This window comes from Ruditapes philippinarum, unplaced genomic scaffold (genome assembly GCF_026571515.1).
Source record: "Ruditapes philippinarum isolate M1 unplaced genomic scaffold, ASM2657151v2 ctg143_1_1_1_1, whole genome shotgun sequence".
In the NCBI taxonomy this organism is placed as follows: Eukaryota; Metazoa; Mollusca; class Bivalvia; order Venerida; family Veneridae; genus Ruditapes; species Ruditapes philippinarum.
The window spans coordinates 240,156-257,166 of NW_026862181.1; the positions used below are offsets into that span (position 1 = coordinate 240,156).

The following is a 17,011-nucleotide window of genomic DNA, read 5'->3' on the forward strand; positions in this document are numbered from 1 at the left end:
TATTTATGCATGTATACTGTTGATGTTTCTCGCTATTGTGGGACTTATGCATTTTGTAAATAAATTGTGAAAATTGCAAAGACACGATCCATCGTTTTAAAGCCATGTTTGTGTTGTACGACTATTTCGTAGTAATCATGTCATTCTATGAAATTTTCAGTCATAAAGATGCGCAGTTTTGTCGGAAGCGTTGACCAATCAGAGTTAAGTATATCTGGCGAGTTGTGATGACAAGATATTTAATCTAAATGAAAAGTAACATATTGATTCAAATTATAAGAAACAAACATACATAAAGATTTCAAGGTAGCATAGTCGGTACTGTTAAACAATTCATTATACTTAATAACATTTAAAGATGTTTATAATAATATTCTGGAATACATTTTTTCCGTATGACAGGACATAATTGCGTGGAATTCTTTTCCTCTTCGCTGATACGCTCGTTGTATGGAGTATTGTTATATCTTAGCATTTCTACCGGAAGTCAGTGGGGTGCAATATTGGGGATGTGCCCTCTTCTGCTAGAAGTTTGAAGGAGGGGGTGGCGGGGGTTACCGCCCCCACAACGCTACGAAAATTCCGGACTTGTGAGAGGGCAAAAATGGCCTCAGGTTAATCTTAAGGTGATGTTGTACAAGCACTGGAAAGCATTTGACTCTATATCATTCCAATGAGAAGTTGCAGCACTTTGAAATCAGTTTAAAAAGGGAAAAAAATCAACGTAAAATAGTGATGAGTTTTGGCAATTTTGAGATGTTCCCTCGTTGTCATGATATCAAGAAATTTCAGATTGAGCATGCTGTTACAAATGCTATGGTCCAGTAAACATTTGTGCCAAGTTTGATTAGTATAAAAGCATTTTAATAGTTTCACAGCAATTTGAATTTGTAACTTGCTTTTCGATAAAAACAGGCATTTGTCACAAATGCTCATAGAGTAATGGGCTAAGAAGCGAAATGTACACGTTTCTTGGTTATATCGTAAAATAGTCTTCTCTATTATGTTCTCATTTATACAGATAATATAGTTTTCCTTAATTTGTTTGAGGCTTGTAATTTTCCATTCCAATCGGTTATAAATTGATCTACCAGCACTTGCTTTATTAGACAGTGGATTTTTTTCATGGTGATATCTTCTTGGTTCAAGAAGGGGAAAATCAGTATTATGTAAAATATCTCTTACTGAATCAAGTCCTCTGTATCAAACTTTATCATCTGTAAAAATTCGATATTATTCGATAAGTGTTTATCTTTTTACTCCTAATATTACAGTTCTCTTGTCGGTTCTTTACGGTTCTTGTCAGTAAAAAGGAAGACAATTTTTTGTTTGTTCTAACTGTATTTTATTGTAAAATATTGCATCTGGTGTCGACTCGGGGAAACATATTTTCACCCGACACAGAAACAATGCCCCCTTTTTGTTAAGCTTGAATAAGATAAGTAATGTTTCTGGCAGTTTTTTTTTCGATATTTTTCGTCATCACTTTCTGTCTTTATCATAAAATATAACATTAAAAATTAATACCGCAAGTGCATTTAAGGAACAAGATTGATACAGAATTAAAAAAATGAATAAATTGATAAGTTTTACCTGTTGCAAATTCAAGTAATGTAAAGTAAAAGATAATTGTCATATTTATATCGGCCACTTTGGACGTAATCTTGGATTTCTCAGTCCAATTTAGTAATCTACGGACCTAACCTAATGTTTTTATAATGTATATAAAACCCCTTTAAAACAATTTACATTTAGTTTATTCATTACGTCAGAACATATGATCACTGTCTGGTACTGTAAGAACGTAATGAATTTTTTTTTCGAAAAAAAAATGAATTATTTAAAACTGTTCAATAATTATCATATGACCCATTACAAGACCATTTTATTTGACTCCTCTTTTCTTGAGATCTATATCAGATGTTCATGAAGTCATGGGTGATATAAAATGTTCAAAAGACTTTCTCCAGGTCTGCTATGCGCCTAAGATGATTATAAAAATTCTTTAACTAATTAATTGATAGTTCCCAAAGAATTGACAATTGTCTTTGGCTTGGGGAGGCAATTGCTACATGAAAGACTGTGTTTAAATGATAACGTATATTTTTCGCACAACGTTAATGAAGTTACCTGCGAGAGCAAAATAAAAACCAAGATTAACGGTGTAAATTACAGCTCGGTACATATAACTGTGGTCTACTCGTCACTTTTGAAATTTAAATTAGGTCAAGTCATTCATATTGGTTTTTGAGTGAAATCAGAGGTCCCTTTTATTCGACAAATAAAAAACGAAAGAATAATTAATGGGATATTTTCATTGCAGAAATTTATTTCAAAATTTTATTATACATCAGTTTTTAATTGATATTTGTCTAACTAATATGAAATGTAAAATATTTTCCCCATTTATTTCTTTCAATATCTGCTCACGGAAAAGTCTGATATAGTCATATCCACTTTTGTGCACTAAATGATATTGGATTTCATAGTTTTCATATTTTTAAACGTAAAATGAAAAACTGTTAGAAGAACTTCAACAGACTCAGTTTTACTGATGTAATAGAAACTTTTTATTTAAAGTAAAGTAGATAGCCAGAAGTGTTTCCCTAAACCGAGTAAACCTCTACTTCACAAAGACCAAGGAGCTCATCTGCGTTGTGGATGATCTTCAGAAACTTTCCTGTCACGTGCTGAGCACATGGGATCTTTACAGGTAAAGACGGCGATGCTGGAGGTCCGGCGTAGTATGCGCAGTCAGTTCCGATATTGTTGTCTGCATCTTGTCGGGTGGGGGAAATCAGTAACCGCAAATTCGAGTTCCTGTTATCTACAAAATAGAGAAATAAAAAACAAAGATTTTACATATATTTTGTAATGAAAACTTAACTGGGCATATATAGACTAAAATTAGCAATTTTGTTTATTAAAGATCACAAACAAAAAACTGCTTACTGACTTGTGAGGAATTCCTAAAAAAGATGATAACATGGGCCACTTCTGCAAAACGCTCAAATTCCATTCCCCAATAAGAATAGCTACTTGTAGTATGAGCACAGTCTAATTCATTCGTCACCTTATTTTTGTCGCCGCGGTTGCCATCTGTTGCTAAGCTTGCTGCAAGCTGTACATCCCAGTGCACGTATGTAGATTGCTGCCACGCGTCAACAGCAGGAACAAAACGATCTGGTAAAAAACAAAACTAACAACTTGAACACAGTTTTTTAATTCGGTTAGAATGAACATGTTTCAAAAACAATAGTGTTTAGAATAAGAATATACAACGTTGTTTGAAACTAAAACATTCGAGGCAAGCAATGTTTCATAAACTTAACAAAACAAATGAAATATCACCTTTTGGTCTTTGATGTTTGCCAGAGAGGATCACAAGACTTGAAGTAATCTATATTCAAAAGGAGGATAGGCATTTAAGTTGGGTTTCTTTTCAGACAGAGTGATGAGTCACATGATTCTTTCGTCGAGCTGTTTAGGTGATTTTCGCTAAATAAAATCAACGTTAGATGATATCAAAATTTGAGACTTGTTCGTCATATTAGCCAAAGTCCATGACCCTACTTTACCTCCCGCCACAGTAATTGCTTCGCAAAGAATATTTTTATTTGTTTGTTTAAATTAGTGGATTTAAATTAACACCGACAAAATGTTCATAAGGCGAGTTTTCAGCTTTCCTGACGGAAAAAGACTTTGTCCCTCCTATGCATTTTTACAAGCTGACACCCGAATTAAAACACCGACCATCCCTTTCCTCATATAAAAGAATCAAAAGTCTTTGACGAAATTTGAACCCACAGCATTGATTTGAAGTTGACAACATTTGTCACTCGGTCACTGAGTCCCCCGTATTGTGATATTATTTAAAGAATCAGTAAGATTGGCAAGTTTTTATTAAATGTTAACAGTATTTTGCAATGATACCAAAACATAACATGAAAGTCCTTGCAATACGACAAGGTTTGCAAACTGGAATAGTAGACACCATATAATACTCATAACTGTACGATTTGTATTCAATATGCGTGAAACCTTTACCTTAAAAAACTGGCAATGGCAACATAGACAAATATAAATAACTGTGTCTCTCTATAAATCATAAGCTGTATACCATATTGATTTTAATGATGCAAAGGACGTGTACCATCATAATAAATGTTCCAGTTGGATTCGGCAACTGTTGAAGGTGTCACCACCCCAGGAACGTATGTTGTCAGTTCGCAAACGCCTGTGTCCGCATTGTGGTTAACAGACGTACATTCATCCTCACCATTACATAATCTCGCACATTGTATTATGCTAGTGTTTAAATGTTGCACTAAATTATCACTGTACCGTGCATTACTCGACGAGAGAGTAAACTGAGTGAACTTGCTGGTAAGGACTGTTTTAAATACATGTACAAAAATTGTGACACATTCAAGGATCCAAATCCACTTCTTCTCTTTAAACCAATGCATTGTATCGTTTTAAATTCAATGTTCCTTACATTAAATGTAATTATTTTGCATCACAATCCTTACTTGAAATTCAATAAAAAAATGAAATCTTTCTTTAAATGCAATGACACAATCCTTTCCCTATTTGCAATAATTACTACAATCCTTTCTTCTTAAATAACAATGTTTAAGGCATTCCTTTATTCAAATGCAATAAATAATGCTTTTCTTCATTCTCATAAAATAAAGGTTTGATAAGTTAAAAGTATGATAAAGTTAAAGTCTAAACAGCTCAAAGTCTGAATAGTATCTGCAGGGTTTTTCAAATTGAAATACCTTGGTGTCTGATTTGCTTAATTTTGTATAAGCTTGAGTCATAATCATAAAATTCCGATTATTCATTTGTAATTAGATACTATTGTTATTCTATGCTATTTATTTGATATCACTTACAAAAAAGGTAGCAGATTCTGGTATTGCGATATGAAAATTATCATATTTCACTCGTGGGTACCGCCACTTATAAAATATTTATTTTTTCGATAATAATAAATCATATATTTATAGAAAAAAAATCTTGAATATCCTCTACTGAATATCATCTACATAAATCCTGCATTAACATATACTTAAAAGTAATTTATATTGATTAATTTTTTCATTTTTTTAATATTACAGTTCTTGTCTGTTCTTTACGAAAAATATCAAGACCAAGCATTCGGAACAATAGTTTATTGTGTCGATGAATTCTGAATTATCAAATTTGTTATCTTTATAGCCTGATTTACATAATAATACATTTTGCTTTCAAAATCAAAAGAATCTAATGCAATAAATCCAAATCACCCCGGTTTCAATGTAATATTAATTATTTGTTTGAATACTAAGTAAAGTTCTCATTTCTCCAAGGTCCGACAAAACCATTTGCTTTGACAACCAAACCAAAAGAAATTAATATCAATATTTTTGAGTCGAATCGCATTCTAACTTTAGAGCATAAAAATCTACACATTTTATGAAATCATTTGTCATCAAAGAAACATTTATTTGAGGACTTTACAATGAAGAACTCATGAAGTGATGCGCCCGAAATCTGTATTTGGTAAACATTTTTTTGTTCTAACTGAATTTCATTGGAAAATTACTGAATCTGGTGTTCACTTGGGGAAAAATATTTCCTTCTGACACTGAAACATTACCCCCCTTTTGTTTCGCTTCATTCACTTTTCTACAACAAACATATAATCTCTAATGCAACTTGGTATATATGGATGCGGTCTAATTTCAAATAGGTCAAGTAGTACTCCAATGGACGATTCCGATTATTTCCGCCTATCGCGCAATCCCTATTGATTGTTGCTATGCCTCACAAGCCTGCATCAAAAATGGCAGCCATATCAACAACAACCGGCTTGTTTTTGCCAAAAAAGGCGGGGACTAAGAAAGACAAGATGACGTCCAAGATGGCCGTCAAAAATAAGAAAATTACCATTTATTACTTTTTCCTTAACTTTCTCAGCTTAATCATTTAAACATTGTAGATTTTTAACATTTTGATTAACAAATGTATTCCTTAATTGTAGTTTTAGTATCTATTAATGATGTCAGTAGATCTTTTATGATTAAAACAGATAATTATTATGAATATTAAATATTTAGAAAAGTCGCTGTTTTTAAAGATGTCTTATTTTTCTTGCAGTTCAATACTGATTTTTGTTTTTATGACTGCTTTACAAGAATCAATATTTTACATTCAAAATGTGCCAATGAAAGTCGTCAATTAAGTATAATTTTTAGGATAATATTTTTTAAGTAGGTGGGGTAAAATGATAAATTTATTTAAATTTCCAAATACCACAAAGTTCTTTATTTTTACTACTTAAAAACATTATCTTGCGTATTACATATTTCAAATCATTTAAGAATAGACAATTCAGTAATTGTGAAATATGAGGATAATATAAGTTTTTCTTCAATTTAAAATCATTCAATGTTTTAACAGTCAATTTTTAACCGTACTCTGTCTTTTCCCTGAAGAAATTTATACATATAAAATCTTTGTGGCATATTTCATTAGTAAATATATAAAACGCAATATTAAGAATTAAGCTTTTTATTCGAAGACCTGTTCTACTGAAAATATCCTTTAAGTATATAACTGAGCCGCTAAATGTCGCAACCTCCGTTAAATGTCGTGAAATTGTCTAGCGAGAAATCTCACAATAGTTGTGTTAAATGTCGCACGATTTTCTCAGGCTGTTTAATGTCGCAACACTACCGTTTAAAGTCGCAAGATGTACATTTATGATGAAATCAAAAAAATGTTCGTATATTTTAGTACCTTTGGGAGCGAGCTATTTGCCGGCTCAAGATAAAAATGGTTTTAAAGTAGATTAGTTTACAATGGGCACATTTTCAAAACATATTTCAAATATTCATGAAAAAAAAAATAGAAACATATTCTTACATAAAGTTTATTGAACAAAATATGTTTATGTAGTTCTACATGATTAAATATGATAAATAACTAATGTTCAATTCTAGAATATCTTATTATCAATATCCCAAACGATATGTGTCTTCCTCCACACGTAAAGCTTGAAAGTAGCTATATGACTTTACTGTGTTGGTGTTACGTTTTAATGTCTTAAACTAATTAGGAATATGCATGTCTTAATCAGAATAGAGCGAAATAAAGAATCCCTAAAGAAAGCCCAACCAGACAAAATTGAAAATGTTGCAGGCTCGGTTTGATTGAGCCTGTTCATGTACGGTAATGTAAAGTGCATGTTACCGTCTAAGAAGTCAAAGTTTTAAAATGATTAGGAGATATAGAATTCTTATTTGTTCTTTGGATACAAACATGATTAGTTCAAATCACGTTTTTCTTTTATATTTAGGTTTTTGGAGCTCCTATTGAAATAGTTCAACAGTTCTAAAAGTAGTTTCATATCTCCTAATTACACTTTTAAAAATCCTTGCAAAGAGTTCCAAAGTTGTAATTGTTGGCGCCCTCAAAATTCGAAGGCAAAGACCCGATAAGTGAGCATGCCTACACGAAATCACGATACAAATTTAGGCTAAATACTTTCATAGGCGAAGAAACGAGATCTGCTTTGTCGGGGCCCTGTATGTGTTGTGCCGTCGTGTCTTTGCCTCAAATTGCAAGATCATTGGCCAGTTTATTTTTAATAGTCTTTTACTTTTGGAGTGAATCAGGACGACTCGAAAAATTGGCTTGATATCGTAGTTCGAATCCATGATGTCTGGGTTGCTAAATAAAAAAAAATATATTAAAAATACATATGCATTTAATCACCATGCGACTCTTTGTCATACATTATGATCGTTATTGTTTAAAAACCGACTAAGATGACTTCAATTGTCACGAATTATTTTGTATCACAGCAACTCCTTTCCTATCTTATAGATAGCTAGTTCCCAGATCACTTACATTTTAACTTTTCATGGCCATTAATGTCAATTTATCCTTAACTATTTTCTAACAGAAGCATATGAATTAAAATTTCATCCCCATAGGCGAACATAAATCATCGTTAGGCACACAGTTTCATTCTAAAATGTGCCGAAATGATGACATTTTAAACATGCAACTCATCTTGTATAACCTCCGCCCCGAGCATGGAACACCAGTCTGATATGCAAGAAATATACATTTGTATTTGATCAAACGATGCAAAGAATCATATTTAAGTGTTTTAAATTCTAATCATACTTAAATTCTCCCCATAGCATTGACTATTCAGCAATTACCCGGAAATTTGTTATATGAAATAATTAAGTATTTTAAGTAGTCAAAAATATAGCAATATTATGTAACCTGTAGTATTTTGAAATTTATATAAAATCATCATTTTTTTCCATATTTAAAACACACATTATCCATTCTCCAGATATATAATAAGATGAAAGTTTTAAATGTCAGTTTTTGCATGTAAAAAAAGTTTTTTCGTTAAAAAAAACTCATTAATTTCAAAAAATTATAAATTTGGAAGAACAATTAAAAAAATGTTTCAGCTTTTTAAAAATTTTTTTTTAAAATTTTTTTTTCAGTCTCTCTTTTTTATCATTAAAATATAATTCTTTAAAAAAAATTTTCAAAAATTTAGATTGAAACAAGAATGAAAAAATGAAAGAAAAAATATGGAAAGATAGTTTCATATTTTTGTCGGCCATCTTAGACACAATCTTGAATAATTACGTCACATAATATAATGACCGGTACCATAAAAACGAAATGAATTGTTTTCCGAAAATATCTAATTATTTACCATTGTTCTGTATTTAAAATATGAGCCGTCGTTTAAATTCTTTCATATGTCGTCTTATTTCTAAAATTTGATAACAGAGCTGTCCCTTTAAATCCAATGTCGAATGAAAATGTTTAAGTGACTTTGTCAAGGTCAGTTTTAAAAGCGCCTTGGATGATTTCAAAAAATAATTGATAGTTCCCAAAGAATCGATAATTGTATTTTGCTCGACAAAGTACTTGTTCCATTAAAGACTTCGTTAAAATTATAACGTGTAACTCGTCATATATTCTTCTTACAACTTTGATAAAGTTTCCTGAAGTCGACAAAAGAAAAAGATCACTGGCGAGCAAAATGAAAACAAAGATTAACGGTGTAAAGTGCAGCTCGGTATATAAAATTTGGTCTCATCGTCACTTTTGAGTTTTAAATTAGGCCTAGGTCATTTATAATGATTTTTGCGTGAAATCAGAGGTCCCTTTTATTCGACTAATAAAAACTAAAGAATAATTAATGGGATATTTTTATTGCAGAAGTTTATTTCAAAATTTTATTATACAGCAAATTGATTGGATATTTGTCTAACTAATATGAAATGTAGAATATTTTCCCCATTTATTTCTTTCAATATCTTCCCACGGAAAAGTCTGATATAGTCATATCCACTTTATAGCTCTAAATGATATTTGATTTCATATTTTTCATACTTTCAAACGTAAAATGAAAACTGTAAGAATAAATTTAACAGTTTTACTGATGTAATAGAAATATTCTATTTAAAGTAATAGTGATTAGCCGGAATTGTTTCTCTAAACCGAGTAAACCTCTACTTCACAAAGGGTAAGGTAGTCATCCCGATTGTGGATGATCTTCAAATACTTTCCTGTCACGTGCTGAGCACATGGGATCTTTACAGGTAAATACGGCGATGCTGGGGGTCCGACGTAGTGTGCGCAGTCAGTTCCGATCTTGTCGGGTAGGGGAAATCAGTAACCTCAAATTCGAATTCCTGTTGTCTACAAAATATAAACAAAAATGTTAAAATAAAAACAGATATAACAGACAACTTACTTATATTTCATTATGAAAATCTGCAGGGAAAGAAGCAGAGGTAAACACTGGCAGAAAGGTCGGGGATTTCAATTATACTATTAACCAAAATTTGAATAGCAAAAAACAGCGCAACCGTAATACACCTTAAACAAAAAAAACAAACAAAAAACTTTGAGTACATATTGTATTTGTTTATACATTTGTATTACTGCTCGATGTAAAGTAGCAACTTGTAAGTTATATGTATAAAAAAGTAGCAGAATGCAAATGTTTAAAACCATTGACACTTAAAGGTACATTAAGTCTCATAAATGAAGATATTGTTTTCATCTTTAAAAAGGGCAAACATGTGTTTATACTGTTTAATATTGGATCTTAGGCTACTTAAATACAACTGAATTTCTCAAGTAGCAAAGGATGGTTCACATGTTGAAAATTGTAACAAAAAATCTGGAGACAAAGTGACAAAACATCAAAGACTAAAATGTTTTATGAAATAAAATAATATCATTTTGTGGCTTAATGAAATTTAAATAGATTTCTGTTTGATTTTTGTTATATTTTTATGTAACAAAAATTAAAAAAAAATAATTTTTTTTTATTTTTTTTTATGTATGGATATAATATTACATGAATAATAAGATTTAACATAAATTAGCTCAAATCAATGCGACTAGCACCTTTGATTTTAGTTTCATACCATCACGGTTAGAATATACCCGTATTGTTGATGACATTATTACAAGCACTTCCATATGAACAAACTTTACAATATATTATAATTATTAGGAGCATAGCATACTGGGTACCTTATAAAGCTGACATTTACTTAAATACTTGATTTTACTTTGAGAATAAGTAAGCGTTAAACGAAAAAACACCAAACAGCCGGATGCATTCTAAAATCAAATCGTATTACAAAAATTTCTCTCTTTGGGTTGCCAAGAGAATTTGTGATGCAGACCAAATGAACAAATATGTAATTAAACATGAAAATATACGATGTTGATTTGATCCTGTGCTTAAAAAAACGTTGGTCTAGTGTGTGTTCGTCAGACCTCCATATTTGTAATATCAATCCCCTAATAGGTTTACAAATTCACATGTTCATGATTATAACCAAAGCATCTGCCAACTTCAACTGAATGGTAAAAATCTTCTTACTGACAATCGATTCATTCCTAAAAAAAGATGATAACATGGGACACTTCTGCAAAACGCTCATATTCCATTCCCCAATACGAATAGCTACTTTTAGTATGAGCACAGTATTTTTCATCCTCCCCCTTAATGATGATGTCGCGTTTGCCATCTATTGCAAAGCTTGCTGCAAGTGGTCCATACTTGTAGACGTATGTAGATTGCTGCCACGCGTCAACAGCAGGAACAAAACGATCTGGTAAAAACAAAACTAACAACTTAAACATATTTTTTAAATTCGGTTATAATGAACAGTTTTCAAAAACAATGATGTTCAAATTTAAAATATACGACGTTGTTGGAAACTTAAACATTGTGGCAAGGAATGTTCCATAAACTTAACAAAAAATGAAAGACCACCCTTCGTTCTAGGATATTTTCCAAAGAGGATCACAAGACTTGGAGTAATCTATATTCAAGAGGAATTAAGCATTCAAGTTGTTTTTTGTTTTCAGACAGGGTGATGAGTCATATGATTTTTTCGTCGAGCTGTTTAGGTGATTTCCGCTAAATAAAATTAACGTAAGTAGATATCAAAATTTCAGTTTTGTTCGTCATATAACCCAAATTTCACGACCCTACTTTTCCTCCCTTCACAGTAATTGTTTCGCTAAAGAATTTTATTTGTTTGTTTGTTTAAATTAGCGGATTTAAATTCACACCGACAAAGAGTTCATATGGCGAGTTTTCAGCTTTACTGAATGAAAAAGACTTCGACCCTCCGATGCATTTTTTACAAGCTGATACCGAAATGAATCACCGAACGTCCATTACCTCATATGAAAGAATCCAAAGTCTTTGACGGGATTTGAACCAACAACATTAATAGAACAGTGATTTGAAGTTGACAAAATTTGTCACTCGGTCACGGGTCCCCCGTATTGTAATATAATTTACATTAATCAGAAAGATTGTATTGGCTGTTACTAGTATATTGACAAATATAAAAAAAACTATGTCTCTCTATAAATTATAATCAGTATAACATAACATAACAAGAAAAGCATTGATGCAAAGCATCAAAGGGCGTCCAAACAGCAGGTGCAGATGAACTAGTAGATATATGATGACAAGATATTCTTATAAACTTTTCAATGGTTCATTGGGTTTTACCAGAATTGTATATCACTTTTGAATGAACGGACGAAAGACATTGTTCATTATTTATAACTTTGATCGGCATGCTAGAAATTAGAATATTACTTGTTATTTCTTTATGATCGTGGTTATTAATAGCAACGGATATACATGTATACAATCATTTATAATCCAAATGTGTAACGCATGATCAACACCATACTTGTGTAATTGTCCCTTATTATGTTATCGCTATTAGCGAGGACCCCCTCTTAAGGTATCTGTTCACACTAAGTAACAATATGACACTTGTTATATTACCATGTTGATCATGTTGAGCATAATTGTTTATTATACAATAAATGTAATTTCTATTTTAATAAAAAAAATACAGATTTTATGAATATTGTTTTCTTTTCTTTTTTTGTGTGTGTTTTATGCGCTATTTTAATACTGAGTTTTTACGTTTACTACTATTTTAAGAATTCAATTGTCATAATGATCGACGATTATAAGTCAAAACTTAACTGGAAAAAGTCAGTAAATCATGGTTAATCTTTCAATATATAATATTGTTTATTCTTAAACATATACATTTGTATTTTTCTTTATCATTTTTTAAATTATTAATCAATTGAATAATTCATAAAATCTGATTTGTAACTTTGAACAATTCCTCGGCATCTTTACTAAACACGAACAACAAATAAAATAAAATGTTTTAAAGTTGATAGTGTCATATTAATGCCATAAAAATGTACATTTTTTCTCAATTATTGTACATATTTATTGTTTTTATCTCATATAGATAAAATATAACATGCGATTTGTGTTGTTGGTTTTTTTTTCGAATTGTATGTTTATGTATAATAATAATCAATCAATTCGAGAGTTGATCTGTGTTTATTAATTATTGTAACCAAACTAAGTGACAAACATTCATTTTGAAAAAAAGCTTATTTATCTGTAAAATATTTGTTCTGTTCTGTAACGATATCAAACATCTACTCCAAAACCGGGAGAGACCGGACAATAAACGTGGGGTACTATTCGCCGGTCATTAGTAAATACCGGGAGAGACCGGGAATTACCGACAGGAGTACATCCCTCTATAAATAGATTTTCGGAATATTTAGGTCATCAACTCATCATTCTATTAACAGCTTTCGGATTAACATACCATAATAACCCACTGTGTACTACAAAATGATAAGCAAAAATACCCCGAAGAGCGCGATTTATTGACGGAAAAGGTTATTTCATTTGAAAATGTTTGCATTGCGAAATTCTCCAGTTCGCCATTCATTGTACATATCGCGACTAATTAATAATCAAGCACCCTCATACCGATCGGAATGATCGGCTTTTATTATTGGCAACTATAAAAGGCTCGAGAAGTTGCTGTCGCCCTTTCACAAAATCTCATTTCATTCCAATAGGCGCCGCGCTTCGGCGCGGACGCCAATGATTCAAAGGACTGTACCATCATAATAAATGTTCCAGTTAGATTCGGCTACTGTTGAAGGTGTCACTACCCCAGGAACGAATGTTGTTAGTTCGCAAACGCCCGTGTCCGCATTGTGGTTTACAGAGGTACAGTCATCCACACCATTACATACTATCACACATTGTATTATGCCAGTGTTTAAATGTTGCACTAAAGTATCACTATACCGTGCATTACTCGACGAGAGAGTAAACTGAGTGAACTTGCTGGTAAGGACTGTTTTTAATACAAAAATTGTGACACATTCAAGGATCCAAATCCACTTCTTCTCTTTAAACCAATGCATTTTATTGTTTGTTTTAAATTCAATGTTCCTTACATTAAATGTAATTATTTTGCATCACATTTCTTACTTCTAATGCAGTAAAAATGCAATTATTTCTTTAAATGCAATGGCTTAATCCTTTCCTTAAATGCAATATGAACGCAATCCTTTCTTCTTCAATTATTTTACAATTTATTACAAGGCACTCCTTCTTTAACTTCAATAAATAACGTTGTCCTTCCTTCTTATAAAATAAAGTTTGATAAGTTAAAAGTATGATAAGGGTTAAGTCTAAACAGCACAAAGTCTGAATGGTATCTGCAGAGTTTTTCAAATTGAAATACCCTAGTGTCGGAGTAGCTTGATTTTTTATAAGCTTGAATCATAATCATAAAATTCCGATTATTCATATGTAATTAGTTACTATTGTTATTCTATTCTATTTATTCGTATTTCACTCGTGGGCACCGCAACTTAACAAATGTTTATTTTTTCGATAATAATGAATTATGTATTTATAATAATTATAATAAAAAAACTAAATATCCTCTGGTGAATATCAGCTACATAAATCATGTATTAACATATACTTAAAAAGTAATTTAAATGCAATAAATGTTTTATCTTTTTAATATAACAGTTCTTATCGGTTCTTTACGTTTCTCGATAAATAGGAAGTCCTGCATTCGTAAATGGTTTTATTGTGTTGATGAATTCTGAATTATTAAACTTGTTATCTATACAGCTTGTTTAAAGTTGTTTTACATAATAATACACTATGCGTTAAAAATTAATAGAATCTCATGCAATAAATTACACCGGTTTCAATTTAATATTAATTATTATTTCTCATTACTCCAAGGTCCGACAAAACCATTTGTGGTGACAACCAAAACTAAAGAATAAATATAATTGTATTTTCACTGTGTTTGTTGACAGTTTGATATAACTGAAACAAGTGAAATCGCATACCAATTTTAAAACACAAAATCTACACATTTAATGAAATTATTTGTCATCAAAGAAATTTATTTGAGGACTTTACAATGAAGAACTCATGAAATGGTGCGCCAGAAATCTGTAATTGGTAAACTTTTTATTTGTTCTAACTGAATTTCATTGAAAAAATACTGCATCTGGTGGGAAAATATTTCCTTCCGACACTGAAACAATGGCCCCTTTTTGTTTAGCTTCATTCATTTTTCTACATCAAACATATGATCTCTAATAAAACTTGATATATATGGATGGGATCTAAATTCAAATTAGGTCAAGTAGTTCTCCAATAAACGGTTCCGATTATTTCCGCCTATCGCGCAATCCGAGTTGATTGTTTCTATGCCTCACAAGCCTGCATCCAAAATGGCAGCCATATCATCAACCGACTCGTTTTTAGGCGATTTAGATGTCCCGGATCATAAACAAGGGGTTCCAGATACCAAAATGTTCGGTTGGGTCAACAGATTACGACATTGGATTTCAATTTTGCCTAAAAGGTGGGGAATAAGAAATACAAGATTGCGTCCAAGATGGACGTCAAAAATAAAAAAAAAGTACCATTAATTATTTTTCCTTAAATTTCTCAGCTAAATCTTTTAAACATAGTTGACTTTTGACATTTTGATATTAAATTTATTCCTTAAATGTAGTTTTAGTATCTATTAGTAATGTTAGTAGATCTTTTATGATAAAAACAGGTAATTATTATGAATATTAAATATTTCAAAAATTGCTGTTTAAATAGACGATGTCCTTTACATTTTCTTCATTTTCTTGCAGTTTGATAATGATTTGTGATTTTATGACTGCATTACAAGAACAACCTTCTACATACAAAATGTGCAAATGAAAGTTATCAATTAAGTATAAGTTTTAGGATTATGTAATTTTCAGTGGGTAGGGTACGGTGATAAGTTTATTTTAAATTATTTAGATTTCAAAATACCACAGAGTATTTTTTTATACTACTTAAAACATTATCCTTTTTCTTATTACATATTTCAGAGTCATTGCAGCATAGAAAATGCATTTATTTTGAAATATGAGGAGAATATAAGTTTTTCTTCAATTTAAAACCATTTAATGTTTTAACATTCAATGTTTACTTCTTTTCCCTGAAAATTTTTATACATATAAAATCTTTGTGGAATATTTCATAAGTAAATATATAAAACGCAATATTAAGAATTAAGCTTGTCGCACGATTTTCTCTTGTTCTTAAATATCGCAACAATACCGTATAATGCTGCAAGATGTATACTTATGATAAAATTAAGAATGTTCGTATATTTCTAGTTACTTTAGACCGATCTATCTGTCGACTCAAGATGAACAGTGGTTTTTAAAGTGGATTGGTCTACAAGGGGCACATTTTCAAAACATATTTCACATATTCATGAAAAAAAATAGAAACGTATTCTTAACAAAAAGTTTATTGAACAAAATTTGTCAATGTAATTCTATATGATTTAATATGATATTTATATGGTAAATAACTAATGTTTAATTTTATAATACATGTAGCTTATTATCAATTTCCACATACGAAAAGTAAATTGTTGAAAATTCAAAAATTTCAAGTTGATAACAATTTCAAGAGTTTATTGTTTTGTTATTGTAATAGTTTTATATTATATTCGTAATAATGCTGTGAACAAATGACCAAGTTTTTTATACAGATGGAAGTCAGTATTGTGATATGTATCACATCGCAACATAAGAATTGCAATATGCATCACATTTTATCAAAGTATGCAATACATATCGTGAATCGCATCGTTTGGAAATACAAGTATCGTGATATGTATCGTGACAGAAAAGTGGCAATGCACAGCCCTAATTAGAAGAAATAAATGACTAGAAGTTCAAATCACGTTCATTACAAGACTATGTTAAAATGATAACGTGTAATTTGTCAAAACATTGATGAAAAAAAAAACGAAACAAAGTGATCCTCGAAAGCATTAATCACAACAAAATAACAAGAGAATTGCAGACTCGGTTTGATTGAGTCTGTACATGAGGGATAATGAATACGTGCAACATTAATTTCCTGAAGTTGGCAAAAGAAAATGTCACTCGCGAGCAAAATGAAAACAACGATTAACGGTATAAATTACAGCTCGGTACATAAAATTGTTGGTCTACTCGTCACTTTTGATATTAAAATTAGGGGTCAAGGTCATTCATA

The 17,011-nt window shown here is 31.0% G+C and overlaps 2 protein-coding genes across 2 annotated transcripts; both read right to left on the reverse strand.

Annotated features, from left to right (window-relative positions):
- Positions 1-2,557: 2,557 nt before the first annotated feature.
- On the reverse strand, positions 2,558-4,744 carry LOC132718189 (uncharacterized). The gene is made up of 3 exons (XM_060701825.1): positions 4,154-4,744; positions 2,953-3,183; positions 2,558-2,827 (listed from the first exon to the last, which is right to left on the reverse strand). The coding sequence occupies exons 1-3, from the start codon at positions 4,467-4,469 to the stop codon at positions 2,607-2,609; spliced, it is 768 nt and encodes a 255-aa protein (XP_060557808.1). The 5' UTR covers positions 4,470-4,744; the 3' UTR covers positions 2,558-2,606.
- Positions 4,745-10,953: 6,209 nt separating this feature from the next.
- On the reverse strand, positions 10,954-14,256 carry LOC132718194 (uncharacterized). The gene is made up of 2 exons (XM_060701828.1): positions 13,533-14,256; positions 10,954-11,168 (listed from the first exon to the last, which is right to left on the reverse strand). Exons 1-2 carry the CDS (start codon positions 13,840-13,842, stop codon positions 10,954-10,956), a joined length of 525 nt encoding a protein of 174 aa, XP_060557811.1. The 5' UTR covers positions 13,843-14,256.
- Between the last annotated feature and the right edge of the window lie 2,755 nt (positions 14,257-17,011).

Excerpts from the sequence above, each read along its gene's own strand:
- LOC132718189 (XM_060701825.1), bottom strand. The coding sequence starts at position 4,469 with ATGCATTGGTTTAAAGAGAAGAAGTGGATTTGGATCCTTGAATGTGTC. Across the intron at positions 3,184-4,153 it reads CTGGAACATTTATTATGATG|ATCGTTTTGTTCCTGCTGTT; the intron begins GTACACGTCCTT and ends GTTTTTTACCAG. Across the intron at positions 2,828-2,952 it reads TAGGAATTCCTCACAAGTCA|ATAACAGGAACTCGAATTTG; the intron begins GTAAGCAGTTTT and ends TCTATTTTGTAG.
- LOC132718194 (XM_060701828.1), bottom strand. The coding sequence starts at position 13,842 with ATGCATTGGTTTAAAGAGAAGAAGTGGATTTGGATCCTTGAATGTGTC. Across the intron at positions 11,169-13,532 it reads CTGGAACATTTATTATGATG|ATCGTTTTGTTCCTGCTGTT; the intron begins GTACAGTCCTTT and ends TGTTTTTACCAG.